This window comes from Borostomias antarcticus, assembly GCF_949987555.1.
Source record: "Borostomias antarcticus genome assembly, chromosome: 10".
NCBI classification, from domain to species: Eukaryota; Metazoa; Chordata; class Actinopteri; order Stomiiformes; family Stomiidae; genus Borostomias; species Borostomias antarcticus.
Genome location: NC_140243.1, coordinates 24,796,800 through 24,817,383, shown reverse-complemented (window position 1 = coordinate 24,817,383; position 20,584 = coordinate 24,796,800). Strand labels below are relative to the sequence as shown.

The 20,584-nt window shown below is 48.4% G+C and overlaps 1 protein-coding gene across 1 annotated transcript; it reads left to right on the top strand.

Annotated features, from left to right (window-relative positions):
• The first annotated feature begins 2,302 nt into the window (after nt 1–2,302).
• On the top strand, nt 2,303–20,348 carry stk40 (serine/threonine kinase 40). The gene is made up of 11 exons (XM_084445161.1): nt 2,303–2,435; nt 6,085–6,211; nt 6,650–6,735; nt 7,202–7,348; nt 8,204–8,428; nt 9,062–9,114; nt 13,132–13,247; nt 15,735–15,879; nt 16,160–16,279; nt 17,044–17,128; nt 19,386–20,348. Exons 2-11 carry the CDS (start codon nt 6,094–6,096, stop codon nt 19,605–19,607), a joined length of 1,317 nt encoding a protein of 438 aa, XP_084301287.1. The 5' UTR covers nt 2,303–2,435; nt 6,085–6,093; the 3' UTR covers nt 19,608–20,348.
• The last annotated feature ends 236 nt before the right edge of the window (nt 20,349–20,584 follow it).

Genomic DNA, 20,584 nt, shown 5'->3' with positions numbered 1-20,584 from the left:
AACATCACATAGGCCTAATGGCATACAGTAGCATACCAGTATATATAATTGAATTAAAAGAAACATTGAAGTCCCCACACACTGTTACCCAGTCCTACTGTATCTCCAAATAAGGTGTATCATGTCTGTATGAGTGTGTAAAGAGAAGACAGAGGGACACTACTGCAATATGTCACCATCCATGTTCAATTGTTCGGTGGTTTGTGTGAGAAAACACTAAAGAAACAAATACATTACATTAAAGAGGTGAATGCAATGTGACTTATTGCAGCAGGTTAAATTGCAACATGTTAATATATTTATGAAAGAGTATATTTATTTGAATGTATTTCTATATGTGGTGCTTTCTGTGCACTTTGTTTGACAGATGGGGACATGACAGATGATGGAGAATGTTGACTAGAGAATGTCCATTTTGTAATAAATAGATTGAATAGAATGAGTATGGACATTGATTTTTATTTTCACTTATTTATTAGTTCAATGCAGAATAAGGCGTTATCTACAGTACATTGTAGATGCAATCAATGTGTGCTAATCATGAATCATGCCTTCATGACTTTTCGTGGAGGAACACTAGAGGGAGCCAAGCACAACCCACAGTATCCAAGTAGATCTGCTTCGGCTTGGATATTTATGATGAAGTTATCTTCTTTCTAAATGTTTTATAAAGACTCCCACAATGCCCATCTGAAGTCAATAGAACATATCTGGATAGTGTTCAATAGGTCCACCACAACATACAAAGTCAACTAAGCACACATTGAACATTGTCTAAATTTCATTTATACGACATTAGGCAACGATTCCTTGTTGGACACCGCTGACAACAGCATGTGCTGACAATAAGGATTGCTATGGCAACACCACTGTCTGTGCTAGAGTTATTTGTGTGCAGTCGGCAGCAGTCAAAGAGAAACAGTGATGGTCTGGGCACGTCTGAGAACCCCCCTCCCTTCTCCACACAACCATGCTCCCCCCCCACACACACACACACACACACACACACACACAACAATGAAAGTTCAGCATACCACACAGTGAAAACATGCTGAGACATCTCTGAATGAACTCGGGGGGGAGGCCTCAGATGATGGCTTCCCAACGGCCTGGGCAGAGACTTCAGAGAAGCAGCATGTTCCCTGAAGGCGCGTTCTCTTTGAAAAACAAACAGAAGAGAATATGCTCATACAGTTCAGAGTATTATAGTTGTGTCAAAATGACAGAAATGTAGCATTTCACCTGGAGAAGGGGTTTTGGTTTGTTTAAAATGTACAAAAATCACAAATAGAGTGCCGTTTCTGAAGTAATAGTGCCTTTAAATAAGCTTCTATATCTTCTCATAGTAGAGGCTTTCTCCCTACTGCTGAGTAGAGAGGTATGATTCACTGTTTCCTCACAAAAACTGTGGGTTGGACACTGTTAAACCCACAGCCTGACAAGTGTTTCATGTGGCCAAGAGCATATGCTCTGCTGAGTCAAGGCAGGAAACCTGTGCCTCCCATATCAGTCACTGCCCTTTAGGTCGCCCTCTTTGTTTGAACAGCCAACCCCGCATTTGCCCACTGGTTTGAAACTGGTATCTGTGGGTGAGAATGACTGCTCAATAAGAGGGATTCTAAATGTGGATCATGGTCTTCTTCTAGACCAGGGACTGATTCTTATAATGGCATGGTAATTGGGAATATATTATACTATAATATAAGTATAAGTATAATGTAGAGGTCTTCTTCAACACCCCCATAATTGTCACAGAATAAATGTTTTAGCAACAGAACTATTACATTTTCAGATAGAATCGGCAAATTCCTCTCATCTTGACTAGCTTGTAAAATAATACATTATTAATGTATCTCAAACGAGGAGTAGCTTACACTCTACATAGACATTCTTATGAATGGAGAATCAGCAGTGGATGTAGGCTACTATTTCACTGAGTCACAGTGGAGGGTGTAATGTGAGACTTGCTATTACTGATGGGTTATCAGGACCACAATTTACTGCCTTTATGCCACACAACACTGTATTGCAAAGGCCATTCTGTTAACTCATCATAGATGCATTCAACTGCACTACAAAAACATGATGCATATCCCCAAAACCTTTACTATCAAACACATTTTATCATGAAACACTGTGCTGGGACTGGGCATCAAAGAAATAAGGCAGTTTATTGGCTAAAGCGTGTCCGTCGTGCTGTTTGCGTCACGTCCGTTGTCAGGTGGCGCTGTAGCTGTGGAAAGATGCGATCAGAGGAGGACGCTTCCCTGACTGTTCACTTTGGTAATAGTGGCTCTTCAAACACAACGAGTGAGCTCAATACCAACTGTATGCAGTCTGCTGGCGAAAAAACAATTGCATATGCATAGAACGGAGAATCCCATAGTGATGTCCTTGTTGTAAGGAGACCAGCAGGCTTTCCTCTGCGTTTCTAGGTAAGTTGTTGTTAAAGACCCACAGTGAGCGAGGTGGCGGACGAGCTAATACACTTTGTTTCGCTAGCTAGCGAGTGGGACTTGGTTTAATTGAACACATTGAATTGTTCAAGCGACAGTCGACTGTATAAACTGCTCTAGGTGACCCGGTTTATTTCTGAATGAGGAAATCCCAGTGTATAACGCTAGCTAGCTAGCTCACTGTGATTGTATTGTTGTAGCTAGCTAGCTAGATCGGTCGCGCTACGCTAGCTTTGCTGACGCCGACTCGACAGATGTGTTGAGCTAGCACCAGCTAGCACTAGCACTAGCTAGCACTAACACTAACACTAGCACCAGCTAGCACTAGCACTAGCACCAGCTAGCTAACGTGCCCATTGTGGCCACACATCACATTCCCCGTGCTTGGGCTTTACTCGTGGGTTTGCAGCAGCAAGCTTGTGCGTTATGTCGCTTTTGAGATCGCGACGATGCACGTTTTCTAAGGCCCTTGTGTTGTTGGTCTTGGTCAACCCGTGCTATATTGGCAGAGAGATAGACAGCCTATGTGCATGACCGAGAACCAGCATGACCGAGAACCAGCATGACCGAGAACCAACATGACCGAGAACCAGCATGACCGAGAACCAACCAGACCACGGTGGCTCAGTCGAGATGGGACGAGAGTAGCTCTCTTTCTGTGCACTCTGCTGTGGGAGACGAGCACTTCTGTTTGGATTGATTGCACTGCACGGTCCCTTTGTAATGGCTCTACATTGAAGCTATATGTTTGCTGATTTGACAGTGGCAGTGCTTCCACTTACACCTTCTTAGGTACATTGTCACAGAAAACATATCTTAGCGTGTTTTGTGATGACCTTGTTTGGCCAAGGGCATTCAGGTGTGTTAATGTCTGGGTTCACCGCCTGCAATATTGGTAAAGACAATGTGCAGACAAATGGTGAATGTAGAATAATCATTAAAGCCATCACGGTATGTTTCCAGGCGTTAAAGTGGTATGGTATTTGCTTTCAGCGCCTAGGTTGTTTTGTTTCATGTGTTTTTATTGTACCCACAACTTGGCGATGTGCAGGAAATGTCGATGTGCAGGAAATGTATGATTCCTGCTGTAAAGGGGATTGGTTGTCCCGTGAGTGGATCACCTGTGGTGGCGTCGGTAGATAGGCTATACGGACCCCATGTTCTGTGGACAAGACAGTGACTCTTTCTTTCTTTGTCTGATGTGATTCACTTAACACTGCTCTCCCCCCTCCGATGCATTGAGTCAGATTAAAGCCTTGGTTGTCATTAAGCTGATTGGTCATTAAGGTCAGTGTGCTTCACTTCGCCGGTTGACCTTTTTAGTTTTCAATATGTCTATAGAAGGCTTGGCAGCATTTCATTAAATGTTAAATGAATTGGACAAATAGCCTATTTTGCATCCTGACATGATCTCATGGCTAATGTTTTTAGTACATGGATAACCCGTGGTCTGATTGAGCACGTGGTCCTGAGGGCAGTGAATGAAGGAACTCTAGTTAATTGAGCACATGTTAAACAGCCTAAAGCATTGCCTCATGGAATGGATTGTAATTATAATGCTTCTGTTATTATGCAATAGACAACATCAACACAATCTTTGCAAGGTTAATCAGCTACCCATGTAGCCCAAGTGGCACAGTGGCGAATTTATAGTAGCCTGGATCTGTCTGAATGTCATTGATGGAATATAGCTCAAGGTTACTTTGATAATTGGAAGTGTGAGCGGGTGTCTTTGCTAGCACCATAATGCCCTGAGAGCAGTCAAGCGGTGATTTCAGTTCAGTTCTCCACGCTGCTGACTGGTGGAGATGCCCACAGACGGACGGCCATGACTGTGACAGTGTCTGCTTTCTGGGCTGACAAAAATCCTCATGGAAGTGAGAATTTTATGTCTGCCTCATCGACTGCCAACGGTCCTGCCTCCGTTTTCCACATAGGCCAGCTACACAACTGTGTGGTGCCATGGTGGAAACTGTTTCAAGTTTTAAAAAAAAGACCTCTCTCTTCGCCTGTTTTGATTTCAAATGTTCAACCAAGAGCAAAATATTTTAAGGCTTAGGTAGTGTCACTTGTAGCACCAATTCCAAAGTCAATTTGTGTGTGTGTCGCTTTCCAATGCCTACATTTAGGCAGTGCCGGTGTCTGCAGTGTTAACAGTTCTCCAGGCTCCTAGTGTTTATCTGTCTGAATCACCTCACTCTGGAATGTGAGCTGGTCTTGGTATCGGCCCACTGATCTGCTATCAACCCTGGGTCGTTTTTAGAAATATTCATGATATTCAGCCTATGTTTCTTGATAGAAATGCTTGTGTTGTTTTTCCTATTATATTATGCACATCCTTCCTGTCTCATACTGGGGGATTCATTCACATTACATCTACCCCCCCCACCCCCCCTGGAGGAATGTTGACCCATGAGAAACTCATGGCTGCTGGGTGATTCACGCATGTCATTTCTAGGCACAACTTCCCTGTTACGGGAACCAGTGCTGGTTTCATCACATAGGAACTCATTATCTGCAACACGAAGCACGCACCTCTTGCCATGCAGAAGTCCATAGGTCTGTTATTCAGGTATTTACTGGAGCTGGTGTCACAGTGTGTCAAAGGTTCAGCGTCCTCTGCTAGTTCCTCATCGTAGTACAAAGGCTTGGTTTTCATTTTCAGCCTGGAAAGGAGAATGAGAGAAAGAGAGAGAGTGTGCATGTGCCGGTCCTCTAAGAGGAAGTCATACTTCATCACGGGCAGCGCACACAGGGGCAGCGCACACAGGGGCAGCAGCGCACACAGGGGCAGCGCACACAGGGGCAGCAGCGCACACAGGGGCAGCAGCGCACACAGGGGCAGCAGCGCACACAGGGACAGCGCACACAGGGGCAGTGCACACAGGGGCAGCGCACAGGGGCTTAGATGAAGCTGCACAGATTTCGAGATAAACCGGTGCGGATTGAAAGCGGAAGGATTTTCGGTATCAGAGGATAAAACTAAGCTAGCCTCACATTATTGTGGACAGAAGCGCACAAAATGTCATCATCACATCTAATTTTATATCACCAGAATCCCACTTTAGGATGAGCTGTTGTTGCATGGAGGCATTTGTCACCCAGTGCTAGCTAGCAGAGGAGGTATTCACCCAGTGCTAGCTAGCAGAGGAGGTATTGTAATGCCGTGCTGTAGAGATGGAATCTGAGGTGTTCTTCTTCACACCAGGGAACATCACCTGAATGGTTCCTAATGGCCTTCCATTCACACAGAGGTGTTGGTAAACTGGTGGGAGGGCTTTTGGAGGTGCACCCCGCCTGTAGTTTGGGGATCCCCCACTCTTCTCCCATAATAACATAGTGTGCTGAGACCAAGCAAGCCAAGAGGATCTCAGCCTTTCTGAGGCTGAGGTTAGTCTGAGTCATGCGCTTTCAGGAAAGACTGGAGACTGACGATGTGTGATGATGATGGTGAGCATGGATACTATTTTTAATCAGACACCAGTCGGTCTGGATCATATCAGTCCCTCAGAGAGAGCTAGTGTCGCATCCTTGCCGCAGCCGGTCACATGTCTGTCCTTCTCACCGCTCTGACTTGCTTACTGTCATCTGATGTTATTCTCATTTGCGCCGCTGTGTTTCCCTGCAGAGCTCCAGTATGTCTAAGCGGCGCTGCTCGGAGAGAGGGGCGGGAGAGACCTCAGGCAGGGGCAGCAAGATCCTGTGTTCTGGGATCTCCGGCAGCAACGCCAAGAGAGCCGGGCCCTTCGTCCTGGGTAAGAGAAGAGCGTTTTCAGGGGCTCACGCGGGGTTTAGGGGGCAACCTTTCTGGCTTTTCTGTGTGTGCGCGCGCGCGTGTGCATGGACAGTGGATGTAGTCCGTATGTGTATGTACAGGAAACCAGGAAAGAAGTGGGAGGGGGACTCGGTGTCTGAGACAAGAATGTTAAGAATTTTTCTGACCCCCCTGAAATGGGGTAGGAAGCTTGAGAATCCAGTCTGCAGCCTCGCCGTTCTCCCCTCTTTCTCAAGAAGGGACTCTACCAGCACTGAAAACACACCAGCACACCAAAACACACCAACGCTACTGCAAACGTTATGTTAAAGGTGTTAATGTTATGCATGCACACGTCCTCTGGAAGGGCTTGCTGTGGGAGCACACTCCACGGCCTGTTACCTTTTGGTCACGCAGCTGTTCTGCCCTCCCGTCGCAGGGCCTCGTCTGGGGAACTCACCCGTGCCCAGCATAGTGCAGTGTCTGGCCAGGAAGGACGGCACGGACGACTTCTACCAGCTCAAGGTGCGGACAGGACACTTTAGATCTACCACTGCACTGCGCTTAACTAGCACACATTGAACCGGTAGTGATTTTCTACTCCCTCTGCTCAAACAATAGCCCCAATGCCACGGCAGATGTCTGAACCTATGACCTTCCCAAACCGACAGGCTTGTTGGTGTTGGGTTTATGACCCTGTTGGAGGAGAATGACCAGTGGTAAACTATTGGGGCTAGTAGTTTATTGGGGCAATCCAATAATCTGTTTGACACAAAGGTTTAGGATGGAGAAGAGGGAATTGTAACGTAAACTGCGGCGCCTCTGTGTCCAACGGGCTACTAAGTGTCTGAACATGTGGCAAAGGCTGCAATACTGTTCTGCCCCCTCGGGTTTACACTAGGCTTAAGACTTCCTCTCTTGCCGTTCTGTCCCATCTTGAGTCATGACCTTTGACCTCTGAATGTCTGACCCCCTCTCTCTCCTGCTGTAGATCCTGACGCTGGAGGAGAGGGCCGGGGAGGCGGTGGGGGAGACCCAGGAGGAGAGGCAGGGGAAGATGCTGCTGCACACCGAGTACTCCCTCCTCTCCCTGCTCCACAGCCAGGACGGCGTGGTGCACCATCACGGCCTCTTCCAGGTAAACGCACGCGCAAACCGCAGCGGCACGCGCTCAGGAGCTCACGCGAGTCGGAATTTATTTTGGTGCCGTTGTAGTTTTTCAACATACTATGAATTTGCTTTAAGACCGTTAATTGCATTTATATGCGCGACTGAAATCCTTCATGTCTCTCTGCGGCTGTCTGTGTTTGGGCAGAGGCAGGACCGGCGCTACTCCTTTCACAGGCGCCCGTTCACCTCCCCTCTCCACCCCCACTTCTCTTCCCATTTTCTTCTAACTTTGTTATTGTTCCATCTGCCTCCCTCGTTCACGCAGCCTCCCCCGTATTCCTCGGGAGCCGCGCTCCTAGAATGGCGGCGTCGAGCCCCCCACGCGCGTCGTGATTCATTCAAGGCCTCGGTATTGATCAGGTTATTATAGTGCAGCTCCGCTCGGAGAGGAGAGCCGGTTGATAATGAATCCCCCCCCCCTTCCTCCCTCCAGAAAGGCCTTTCGGAGGCGCATCCGTCCCTGAACGCCCTGGGCGATCCAGAAATCAATGGGCGGCATTAGAGACCGGAGCTGGGGGGAGGAGGGGGGGGGGGTGACTGGAGGAGAATGACCTTTGTTATCTTTATTTATCCCCTCGTCCCCAGAGACTCAGTCGAGGGGCGAATGAAGGCTGTCTACTTTATAGGGAGGCTGATAGTCTCTTTTGCGGAATCCATGGTTGGAAAGTGCATATTTTAAAAGTGCATATTGCATAAAAGTGCATATTCGTACCCGTATATTTCCATCCGCTGGTTTCTACCGGTCCTTTACGCACGCGCTCGGGATCGCCATCGTCCCGATCCTCACCCCTCCGCCCCGCCCTCTGTCTCGCGCCCCCGTCAGGACCGGGCGTACGAGATGGTGGAGGACGCCGACGCCAACCGGGTGAAGAAGATGAAGAAGCGGATCTGCCTGGTGCTGGACTGCCTGTGCGCCCACGACTTCAGCGACAAGACGGCCGACCTCATCAACCTGCAGCACTACGTCATCAAGGAGAAGAGGCTGAGCGAACGCGAGGCCATAGTCATCTTCTACGACGTGGTCCGCGTGGTCGAGGCCCTCCATAAGGTGAGAACGCTACACCGCAGGTGGCACGCCGGGCGCAAGGTTAGCGTTTGCGTTTCAGATCCTCTCTCAGAAAGTGCAGTCTCCGCATGGCTGCGTGTACTTTGAAATTCAACGGAATCCATAGGCTGCTTAGCTCTTGTTTGATATGATGGTCTTGCCGTAATGAGGATACGTCGGTGGCCAGACTGTCCAGTTGTGCTGAAGTGGAGTGGATTCCTAGACCAGATGATGCCGTGTTGTAGCGCTTCCACTAGCGCATTGTCACCTAGCTGAACACTGCTATAAGGATGTGTGGAAAGATGAATGCCTAGTATTTTACTCAAGGTCTCTCTCTATAGGGATGAATATGGAAGTCGTACACCCTTAAAACGGCCACAATATGCGTCTGTCAACGAACCAACATTTCAGTTCCTAGTGCCGTGGCTTCATCAGCACTATGTTGAGTTGCATAGCTCTGCAGATGAGTCATTTGTCCTACTGGGGCTGCCACTCCCAGAGAAGTTGAGAGTATTGTGTTTATTACAGTGCTTCATGCAACAGAAACCAACAGTCAGTGACCAATCTTTTCTACCTCCCTCTCTCTCTCCCTCTTTCTCTCTCTCCCTCTCTCTCTCTCTCTCTCTCCCTCTGCAGAAAAACATAGTACACAGAGACCTGAAGCTGGGCAACATGGTGCTAAATAAACGGTAAGGATCTGCAGCCACGTTCGCCGTCCTCAGCCATGCGAGAGGAACAGAGAGCGAAAGGCAGCGTTCGGTATCCGGTGTGCAGTTGGCCTTCAACCCAGGCCGGGGTCAAGTTCTCATAGACGAGCTATCTCCACACACCGCCCGGCCCGCCCCTACCCCCACCTCCACCTCGCGTCTGTTTCTGAGTAAGAGTTAGTGAGTCATCCCTCGCGGTCAGATTTGGGAGGAAGAGAGAAGGGAACCTAGGGCAAAGAGAGAGAGGGAGAGAGAGAGAGAGAGAGGAACGTGCGCCTGCTTTGTTCTCGGTGGGAGAGAGGGGGGAGGAGGGGAGAGGCACATGCAGTCCTGACGTGGGTGCACCTTAGGTCACCAGAGCTGTGAATCACACGGGCCCTGGCGGAATGCTAGGCTTCTCATCCGTAAAGCCCCCCCCCCCTCCCCAAACACCATATGTGTGTGTGTGTGTTTGTCATGGGTGGGTCAGTGAGTTCAAAGCCAATCAAAACCCTGAAGGGATTAGTGGCAGTGTTGGCCAGACATTTACCGGACAAGACTGTCCGCTGTTTAAACTGCATCAAACCGACGTTGGAGTACGCAGAGTCAATCTGCTCTGGATCAGTGCTTCATATTTCTCTCTTTAGCTCCGAGTGTACGTCTGCACGTGCGCGCTAGTAAACAGTGGAAAAAACATCCCACCGGACCCCCACGCAAACAAGCTGGTTCATATACGCTGCATGAAAGCCACCGAATGAGTAACGCACACAATCTGGCCTCCCCTCCTAGGCAGGCGAGCACGCAGACATCTGACGCGCACGCACAACAGACAAGCGATGCGTAATTGCCAATTTATCCTCTAATCCCACTCAATTCACTCGTGGCATATCACCTGTGTGTGAGAGCGTCCACTCAGACGGCAACTCTCTCTCCTCCCTGCTGCTGCACCGTCTCACACACACACACACACACACACAGGGACCCGCCGAGCGGCGGCGGTGATGAAATGGGAGTGTGTTTTGGCCGGCGGAGGACGGAGAAGACGGAGCGGAACACTCCGTCCCAGCTGGAGACAAAGGAGCGGGCTGCCAAAGGCCCCATAGCTCAGGGCTGACTCACACGGCCGCGCGCGTCACTCCTAACCCTCTGTTTACTCTCTCTCTCTCCCTCCATCCATCCCTCTCTCCCTCCAGCCCTCCCTCTAGCCTGATTATTTTTTTGGGACTTTTTCTTTCTTCATGGTTCCTTGTCTTCCTTCCACTCCTTTTCTCCCCTTCCTCTCTTCCTCTTCATCTGTCCATCTTCCTCACACCGTGCAAGTGCGCGCATGTACAGTGTGTGAGGAAAATGGAAAATGGATAGATGCAGAGGAAGAGACAATGGCCACGCCCTAATGTCTCCATCCATAGGACCTTTCCCATCTCCTATCATCCGAAGTCAGTGCTTTGAAGTCGGCAGATTGACGATCAGCTCTCTTGTATATAGGTTGTTTTGGTTGTTTTGAATAGGTGTTGTAGAGAAACTGCAGGGCTGTAGGCTATGTTGGGGTTGCATAATAACTGTAAGGTAGACCTAACGTGTGCACACACACACACACACACACACGTACGTGCTAATAGGCTTCTTAGTTACAGAGCTTGCGACAGTTTAGAGGCTCTGCTTGCAGGCGTGATGAGGGATCTGTCTCCCCACTGTGAATGTTGGCTCACACCTTCACTCTTTACACTCTCACCTTCAGAGTGCGTGTCCACCGGCAAGCTGTATTTCAGAGCTGGCGCTGTTTTCTCGTTGTTTACAGTGGGTAATGACCTCTAGGGCGCTATAGAGATGAGAGCTGGTTTCCAAGTCTTTTTTCGCGCCATGAGCTCTAAGCTTTTTTTGTAGTTGAAAAAAGTTTGAACTTTTTGGGTTAGAGCGCAGGCTGTAAAAGACTGTTCTGTCGACGATAACGGTTGGTTTTTGGCAAAACTGCAGAGACGGCGAACGTTAGCACTAGCTAATATTAGCTAGCTATCTTAACTTGGCTAGTTAATCTGAAGTCTGCAAAAACACGACACTCATTGCTAACGTAGGTGTAAAACATCGGTAGCCTATCCAGCTCTACATCCCAGCACACAGCCTTACACTTAACACTCATCTTCCTCAAGTCCTCTCTCCCTCCTCGGCACTCGGCCTTCCCTATCATCATCATCATCATCATCAGGGTTTTCTCTCTGCTTTCCCAGTTTTGTAACCCGGATCTAGATTCCAATCCTTTTTATATCTTCATGTGATCATCTGCACTGCAGATCCCCTTGATTGAGCCCGACCTTTGACCTTTGTGAATAATACAAGTGGCACCCTTGAAAGCTGATAAAATATTGAAATGTTTAAGGGGTTGTATTTAGTACAGTTCCTCAGGTGTCAACACGAAGCCCTGTCTTCTCTTTCTCATCTGTGGGGTTATTTTGAGCAGGAAGTGGTAAGGGGGGGGGGGGGGGGGGTTATTGAGGTTTCTGGTTTCCTGTTTCCCAGGGGTCATATGACCGGAGATGGTGCGGTCTCCTCGCTCCTCCGGAGAGTCGTCCCTCACAAGGGCGAATACGTAATCTCGCTCGTCACCGCAGCCGCCGCGGCTCCAGAGTGGGAACGGCATTCTGGGACGTGATGCTGGCAGACAAAAGAAAGAGCTCTTCATAGAGGAGCTTTCATCTAGAGAGCCCTTGAAGCGCCGTCTGTTTCCCTGTCCTGACGGCCCTCTGATCTGCTCCACGACGGGACTGTCAGTCACCAATCACAGCCCGAGGACGTCGTCACATGCTAGAAACCAATATTTAGTCAGAACTGATGTTGATATTGCAAGGAAGGGGATGTTTCGGCAAGCATGTGTTTTGCACAGGAATTGCCTAAGAAGCCGAGCCAAGCCTGGTGATTTGAGTGGGTTGGAGGTCTGCAGGGCGTGAAAGTGAGACTCTCTCTGGAGGAAGCCTTTGACCCCAGGCCTTTCAGAAAGGGGATGTGGGGGAGAATGTGATCCTGAGTGGACTGAGAGGCTAGACTACAGATTGTGTGTGTGTGTGTGTGTATTTTTGTGTGTTTGTGCGCGTGTGTGTGTGTGAACGTGTGGGTGCACTTTTCAGTTGTGCATGTGTGCACATTTGTTTCCTTATGTTCTTTTGCATACAAATTAGCGAAGCCATTGCCAAGCAGGATTAGTCATCGAGAACAATTATCCCAAGCCACGGGTTGACTCATATGTTTGTCAGTGTCTCTTTTCTTTTTCTTTTTTTTCTTTCCCTCCCTCTCTTTCCCTCCCTCTCTTTCTCTCTCTGTATATACAATATACAGTGTATGTACTTTTCTCTAAAGCAGAATATGTTCCCTGAAATCCCATATGCCGTCTGTACCACACAAACAAAACTGTTTCCCTTTGATGACTCAGGCAAACATCTGATAGGTCTAGCTAATGTGTTTCCACAGAAACCAATGTGTGATGTCCCTAGCAACCACGATTTAAGACGTTAGACCTCGAGTGCCACCGTGTCTGGTCTGCAGCTCCCCGTCTGAAACACGGCTACCGGATGTGGAGCTACTGTAGCATTTTGAATTAGGATTTTGTCGAGCTACAGTTTCGATGGTCCCCCACTATTTTGCTACAGTGCAATTAGTTTGCTACTCATCTGGTTTCTGGCTACTCCTCTTGAGTCTCAGTGTCCAGTGTGATGGGCAGTCAAAGGGCGTACTTCACCAGTGAATCACACCACCTGACTTATAGCCTATTGGGGGTTACATACTTAAAGATATTTATAGTATGTGCTCAACATGAACTGTAAAAATGTCTGCCAAATCATGGCATTCAATTAGAACATCATTGTAAAGCAGTGTGACTTAAGTTCTCTGATGTGAAGGTTTGTGTGTGTGTGCGTGTGTGTGCGCGTGCGTGTGTGTGTGTGTGTGTGTGCGCGTGTGTGTGCGTGCGTGCGTGCGTGCGTGCGTGTGTGTGTGTGTGTGTGTGTGTGTGTGTGTGTGTGTGCATCATAGGACTCACCGGATCACCATCACCAACTTCTGCCTGGGAAAGCACCTGGTGAGCGAGGAAGACCTGCTGAAGGACCAGAGAGGAAGTCCTGCCTACATCAGCCCCGATGTACTCAGTGGTAAGAGGACACACACACACACACACACACACATTGAACCATCGCCATTTTGCTGCGGCCTTAAAGGCACAGAAGTCTATCAATTGATAACTTGTCATGTCTCAGCGGCGTGCATTCAATAACAGCCAGCCGGGTCTTTATCTGTATCTGATGTCGCTCTTGCAAAATATAACAAACTGCATAAAAGCTATTTATAGAACTCGCACACCGATGTCTGTGGGTGATATATGCCCAGCTGATTAGTGTTGGCTGTCGTCTGTGTGTTTACAATAAGAGCGTAATCTCTGGTTGGGTAACCGTGAGAGAGGCGGCTCCTGTCAGAGGGATGACCGTGGTTCATGTGCAGCCAGCTGGGCCTCGTTCAGGAAGCTTGCGTAATGTTTGGCAGCCGCTCGTGTCCTGACTTCCCGGCTTATGAACAACCAAATATTTCGCAACCCTGGAAGATTGGTTAAAGCTCAAAATAGGCTCTCTAGGCATTATTCCTCATAGATTTGTGTATTGGGTAATCCCAAGATAGGTGACTCATTGGGTATTGCATATTGTTTTAGTTTTTTTTTTAACTTTCTTTTATGACCAAACGTGTCGGCGCCACATTTCCCATCATCTAGATTGGATACGGCTGGTGACTTGTCCGCCGCACGCTATTGCCCACTAAGACGCTTGAGCGTGCGCTTGGTGCATAGTCTCCATGCTACAGATATGAACAGTAGAGGTCAGAGTTCGAACCTCACTGTGAGCACGGGTCACCACGGGGCGATCACCTCGGAGGTACGCAAAGTGAGATAACCGTCTGGGGGGCGTTTCTTCACCTCTCCCCCTCATAAAGGCCCAGATAGGAGTGTGATAGGAGTGTGATAGGAGTGTGATAGGAGTGTGATAGGAGTGTGATAGGAGTGTGATAGGAGTGTGATAGGAGTGTGATAGGAGTGTGATAGGAGTGTGATAGGAGTGTGATAGGAGTGTGATAGGAGTGTGATAGGAGTGTGATAGGAGTGTGCTAGGAGTGTGCTAGGAGTGTGCTAGGAGTGTGCTAGGAGTGTGATAGGAGTGTGATAGGAGTGTGATAGGAGTGTGATAGGAGTGTGATAGGAGTGTGATAGGAGTGTGATAGGAGTGTGATAGGAGTGTGATAGGAGTGTGATAGGAGTGTGATAGGAGTGTGATAGGAGTGTGATAGGAGTGTGATAGGAGTGTGATAGGAGTGTGATAGGAGTGTGATAGGAGTGTGATAGGACTGTGATAGGACTGTGATAGGACTGTGATAGGACTGTGATAGGACTGTGATAGGACTGTGATAGGAGTGTGATAGGAGTGTGATAGGAGTGTGATAGGAGTGTGATAGGAGTGTGATAGGAGTGTGATAGGAGTGTGATAGGAGTGTGATAGGAGTGTGATAGGAGTGTGATAGGAGTGTGATAGGAGTGTGATAGGAGTGTGATAGGAGTGTGATGGGAGTGTGATGGGAGTGTGATGGGAGTGTGATGGGAGTGTGATGGGAGTGTGATGGGAGTGTGATGGGAGTGTGATGGGAGTGTGATGGGAGTGTGATGGGAGTGTGATGGGAGTGTGATGGGAGTGTGATGGGAGTGTGATGGGAGTGTGATGGGAGTGTGATGGGAGTGTGATGGGAGTGTGATGGGAGTGTGATGGGAGTGTGATGGGAGTGTGATAGGAGTGTGATAGGAGTGTGATAGGAGTGAGCTGTGGGGTGTTACTAAGGGTGAGGGTGAAAATAGCAGCCAGGAGAATGAGGCCAGCGACACCAGGAGCTCCCAGCCAGCAAACTGGTGCTGCGGGAGCCAAAACACAGGCATGGGTCACAAGGGCGTCCCACACCCACGTACCCAAGAAAAACGCAGGGGCGGAAGGGACAGAGATGACTGGAAACGCCGCCCGAGGACTCGTCCGAGGACAACCCTGCAGGAGCCAGGTGTAAATCAGAGGGCCAACATTGAAACTGAGCATCGGTGACTCACACTGATGACTCACCGAGTAGGAAACTCTCCCTCCCCCTCCCCTGCGCGCGCGTGTGCGTGTGTGTGTGTGTGTGTGTGTAATTGCCTCATGGGTGGAGGAGAAGTGCAGGGGAGCTGCCGTGCTGAAACATCAGTTCCCCTGATCCACAGCGCTGCGTCTCCACCCTCACCAGCTCACCCGGTCCTGATCAAACCATGGCCTCTGATTTTGAGGGGTTTTCCAGGAAAAAGGTGGACGTGTGCAGTCATGAGTTGTGTGTGCGCGCGCGCGTTTGTGTGTGTGTGTGCCCGTGCGTGCGTGCACATTCTGTATGAGGAGCTAAATGTCCACAAACGAAACATGGTGTTCAATTCACTTTTGCATTCAGGGAAAACATAGAGCCTCCATTATGCAAAATCATCTTTTATATACATATATATATATGTGTGTGTATATATATTCCATAATCTTATTTTGGCAGGAGTGAGACTGACGTCAGGAGTGTGTCTCCCTCCCCCGTGTCCGCAGGCCGGCCGTACCGTGGTAAACCCAGTGACATGTGGGCCCTCGGCGTGGTGCTGTTCACCATGCTGTACGGACAGTTCCCCTTCTACGACAGCATACCTCAGGAGCTCTTCCGCAAGATCAAGGCTGCAGAGTACTCCATCCCTGAGTGAGTGGACGATGGACCCCGGTCCCTGCTGGACACGGCATGACCGCCTCTGCTCTGGGGCAGATCTGATACGCAGGGGGGGATGTATAGGCAGGGACTATACAGTACTGTTTTTTGTGTGTGTGTGAAATGTCATCACTATATAGATCCAATTTGTGATTGATTGATTGACTGATTGGTTGGTTGATTGGTTGATTGATTGGTTGATTGGTATGCTCTGAGGACGTTGGACAAGGCTGTGTAACAGTATAATAACACTGTGTCCCCCTGCCGTTCCCAGGGACGGCCGTGTGTCCGAGAGCACGGTGTGTCTGATCCGCAAGCTGCTGGTCCTGGACCCCCAGCAGAGGCTGACGGCCGGGGAGGTGCTGGAGGCCCTCAGCGCCATCATCTCCTCCTGGTCAGTACAGCTGGGGGCAACATATTCTACTGTTTCTCTCTTTATCGGGTTTAACTCTACATTGCTTCGCGTGTGCATAATCTAGGAGCTAACGAGAAAAAAACATTTCACTGCTCTTTGATAGATAGATAGATAGATAGATAGATAGGGACTATATACATCCATGTGTACAGTATAGAATAGAATAAATATGTACACACATTGTCTGTATAAATATATATGTCTAGGAGTACGATGTGACATTTGGCAAATGAACTTGACTTGACTTTGTATTACTGAACCTTTCTTCCCGGGGGTGTCCCATGGTGAGCTCTTCCTGCTGTGTAGTTTGAGAGCATGTGTGGGCCTAGTGCATTCCGTTTCAGGCATGAGGACACAACGCATTTCTTCTTTGTGGAATCAATTTTCAATATGAATCTATTATGTATATATTCAGCTTCATAGGGGATGAGTTTACTTGATTGCGCAATGTAGGCATGCTAAGGACTGTTATACATTTGTTTATTTGTACTCTGAATTTCTGTATATTTTGTATCCTATTGTAAATATGTATTTGGTCTGCATTGTGTTGCTTTGTTGTCATTTGATACTGTAACAGTGTAATATCCCCCCGGGAATCAGTACCTACTACTAGTACTACTACTATTTCTTCAAACAAAGGTGAACTGTCAATCTCTAAATGACCTATCCGCTACACTACCAATAACTTGGTTCCTGTCTGTGTGTGTGTGTGTGTGTGTGTGTGTGTGTGCGTGCGTGTGCAGGCAGTCTGTGTCCTCTTTGAGCGGTCCTCTCCAAGTGGTACCGGATATCGACGACCAGGTCAACCACCCAGAGCATCTCCAGGAGGTGAGGTCCTAAAACCACATAACCCCCTCCCCCCTCCCTCATCCCCCCTCCCTCATCCCATTAACATACAGCTCATCTCAGCCCAGAGCCTAGTGGGAACCCAGCCAAACACTCCTGTCCCTGAAAGACCTTGACTTACATTATCGGGTCTGATGTGCTCATGGCGCCACCATCTGGATAAAACTGTCATTACAGTACACCCGAATCCAACATTTTCATGCACTTGTGTATTTATTAAACCTGAAGGGTCATTTATAAATGTTATTAGTGTTTCCTGTGGAAGTGATCTCTTGGTGTGGTGGTGCCAAGCTCGAGGCCCCCCAAATAGGGAGGATTTCTATATCAAAGCGGGGTTCTGGGGGTTCTCCCGCAGAAAGAAAATAGTTTGAGACTTTGTTTCCTGTATTCTGGTGACTTTTAAAGAATGAAAATAACAATATAGTGAAACGGCACTTATATTTGAGTTATGGGGTGAGAATAATACATTTTATTTAATAAAAATAAAAATAAAACCTAAATAATACATTAGGCAATGCTTAACTGACATTTCATTACATTTGCTGTTGCTCTGACTGGCACTTTTTAGGTGGCTGGAGGAACATTAACGCAAGCTAGCGTGGTTTTAACTTTCTGTTTCGCCAGCCAAAAAGACGGTCACTCAATCAACCGGTCAGTCAGTTGGCCAGTGCCTCTGATTCGCATGTTGTAGCCTACTTGCTCTTGTGGTGTGGGCCGTCTCCTTGACAACGATTGCTGACTGACAGCAGCGCGTAGGCTACGTAGCTCAGATGGAGGCTCCGCTTCGGCCAAACAGGCTACTGGGTGCATGTGTAAATCCACGTCGTGTTTCTTCACTGTATTTTTAGATAACCTTACATATTTATCACATTTAAACTTCTTTTTTTTTACTTGTCTGATCAGACAACTGCATGAGGCACTTGTCCGAACAGAATTACTGGTCCAGCGGAAGCAATAGCCTTCCTGACTACTCTGAACATCATTCTACTTTCTGTTCCTCTTCAAATATTGTCGGATGTCCATCTGGAAAATGTACGCTTTAGGATCCGCCAGTTGTCATCAGCGAATGATTAGACCCAATAGGCCAGAGATGGGCAGGAGCTGTCTGCACTTCTTACTGGAACATTAGCTCTATGCTGTAGGCTATCCACTTATTGATTACCAACATTCATTTCATTAAACTGCTATGTAGCCTATTGCTAAGTAGGTACCGGCACATTTTAGTGCAATTCATACACTGGTTAAACACTAGCCTTTTGTAATAGGCTCGCTGAAGAAAACATCCCTTCACGTGCTGCATGTCTTGAGTTGACCACAGAAAGCAGCATTCATGGAGCGCGTGGCCCAGGTTCTTGTTGAAAATAAAAATGTGGGCATGACATTATCATGGGTTTGAAAGCGCATGTAGGCAGAAATATTTAGAAAGTTTAAAGTTGCACTGAAACGGACGTTTGAGATCATCTAACTTCCTTAGTTTGACGTATTTCCGACGCAAACAAGCTATGGACATATGTTTAGAGGAATTTGATTGGAACATTGACAAGTGGACGGGTTTTAAGAACTTTAGACAGATTCGATAGAAGGATAGCGTTGATTGACGGGTGGATGTTGTGAGATTATTGGCCTAAAATCTAAGGTACCTGTTGTCGTCTTTGCACGTGACCTACCGTTTTCCAGGAAGTGTGGTTCTTAAAACGCAGTGCCGATTTTTATCACGACCAGCGTGGCCGCCATAGTGCCGAGATATCTCATGTAGATTTAATATAGTCTAATTTCTATTATTATTTTTTCTATCTGTATGGTGCGGCGGCAAGGATTTTGCCGTGGTGCCACGCCACGGCAAAACCTTAACAGCAGAAACACTATTATGCAGATTCATGGCAAGTGAAAATGTGTATGCCCTTCCATTAAATGATGGACTGATGTCATTGACGGATCTCTCTGTTCTAGTTCTTTGAACAGGGTCACCGACAGCTGCTCGTCCCATAATGCTCGGCGTGTAACGCTGTCTCTGCGTCTCCCCCCAGCTGTTCGTCCCATAATGCTCGGCGTGTAACGCTGTCTCTGCGTCTCCCCCCAGCTGTTCGTCCCATAATGCTCGGCGTGTAACGCTGTCTCTGCGTCTCCCCCCAGCTGTTCGTCCCATAATGCTCGGCGTGTAACGCTGTCCCTGCGTCTCCCCCCAGCTGTTCGTCCCATAATGCTCGGCGTGTAACGCTGTCTCTGCGTCTCCCCCCAGGTGAAGGTGACCGAGGAGTCCTCCCAGTACGAGTTTGAGAACTACATGCGGCAGCAGCTGCTGCTGGCGGAGGAGAAGAACACTATCCACGAGGCCAAGAGCTTCCTGAGCAAGCGCCAGTTTGGGGGCGGCATCCCCCCTGTGAGGCGCCTGGGTCACGACGCCCAGCCCGTCAGCCCCCTGGACGCCGCCCTCCTGGCCCAGCGCTTCCTCCGGAAGTAGGGCCCCCCGTCCTGCCGTCTAGTCCCCTGTAGCGGTGAGGGACTTGTGGGGAGCAGACTGGGGGACAGCGTCCCTGAAGTTGAACCCCTGTGGGGGTGTAGCCCTGTAGCCCAGCCTGTGTAGAGGGAACCTAGGTTGAGCTTACTGGAGGTCGGGGGGGGAGGGGAACACCAGAACCGGACTTGCTGTTCTCATAGCGCACGTCTAGGGCTCTGGGCAGAGCATGAGACCCGTGGATGATCTGAACCAACCCCTCCCCCTCCCCCCCTGACCTCACTGCTCCGCCAGCGCCTGAGGCACAGGCACACGTGGGCCCAAACAGATCCCCCTTCAAGGAGCATGGATGAACTATTAACCTCCATCCTGTTCTGCCGTGACCTCAGTATATCCCCCACCGCCACCTGACTTAACCCCAACCCCTAGCCCCCCCCCCGCCAACTCTTTTGGTCCTTCTAAGCAATACAGGGCCAGAACTCATGTAGCAATCCTCCTCCTCGACTGTCCACCTGGTAACATGTTGACTCTTACTTGGAGATCACCTGATCATGGACACTCCTCCTCCACAAACCCGCCCCCATTCACTCTCTCTTCAGTCTCCTTTTAACCAAAACGATCTTGACCGATCTTGTGTGTAATTACGTCTTCAAATCTACCTCTCTCCATATCTCTCCTTTCTTTTTTTTTCTTCAAGTTCCTTGTTCTTAGGGGAGAAAACAAGAAATGACAAAGGGGTAATGAGTGATGCCACCATAGATAGAAAGCATTAGTATGTATTGGTGTGTAAAGGTTTGGAATGTGGACACCGTTTAGTGGGTGGCCTCATAATATGAATAAGCTTTTTTTTTCTCCTATTAATGAATAATAAGTAGCAATCTAGCCTTTTATCTACTTTTAAGATGCTATCTATCAATCTAAGTTTGTCTACCAGCATCCTTTGATATTTGTAGAATGCATTGTTCTTTTACTCTCTCCCTGTA

Excerpts from the sequence above, each read along its gene's own strand:
- stk40 (XM_084445161.1), top strand. The coding sequence starts at position 6,094 with ATGTCTAAGCGGCGCTGCTCGGAGAGAGGGGCGGGAGAGACCTCAGGC. Across the intron at positions 13,248-15,734 it reads CAGCCCCGATGTACTCAGTG|GCCGGCCGTACCGTGGTAAA; the intron begins GTAAGAGGACAC and ends CCGTGTCCGCAG. Across the intron at positions 15,880-16,159 it reads GCAGAGTACTCCATCCCTGA|GGACGGCCGTGTGTCCGAGA; the intron begins GTGAGTGGACGA and ends TGCCGTTCCCAG.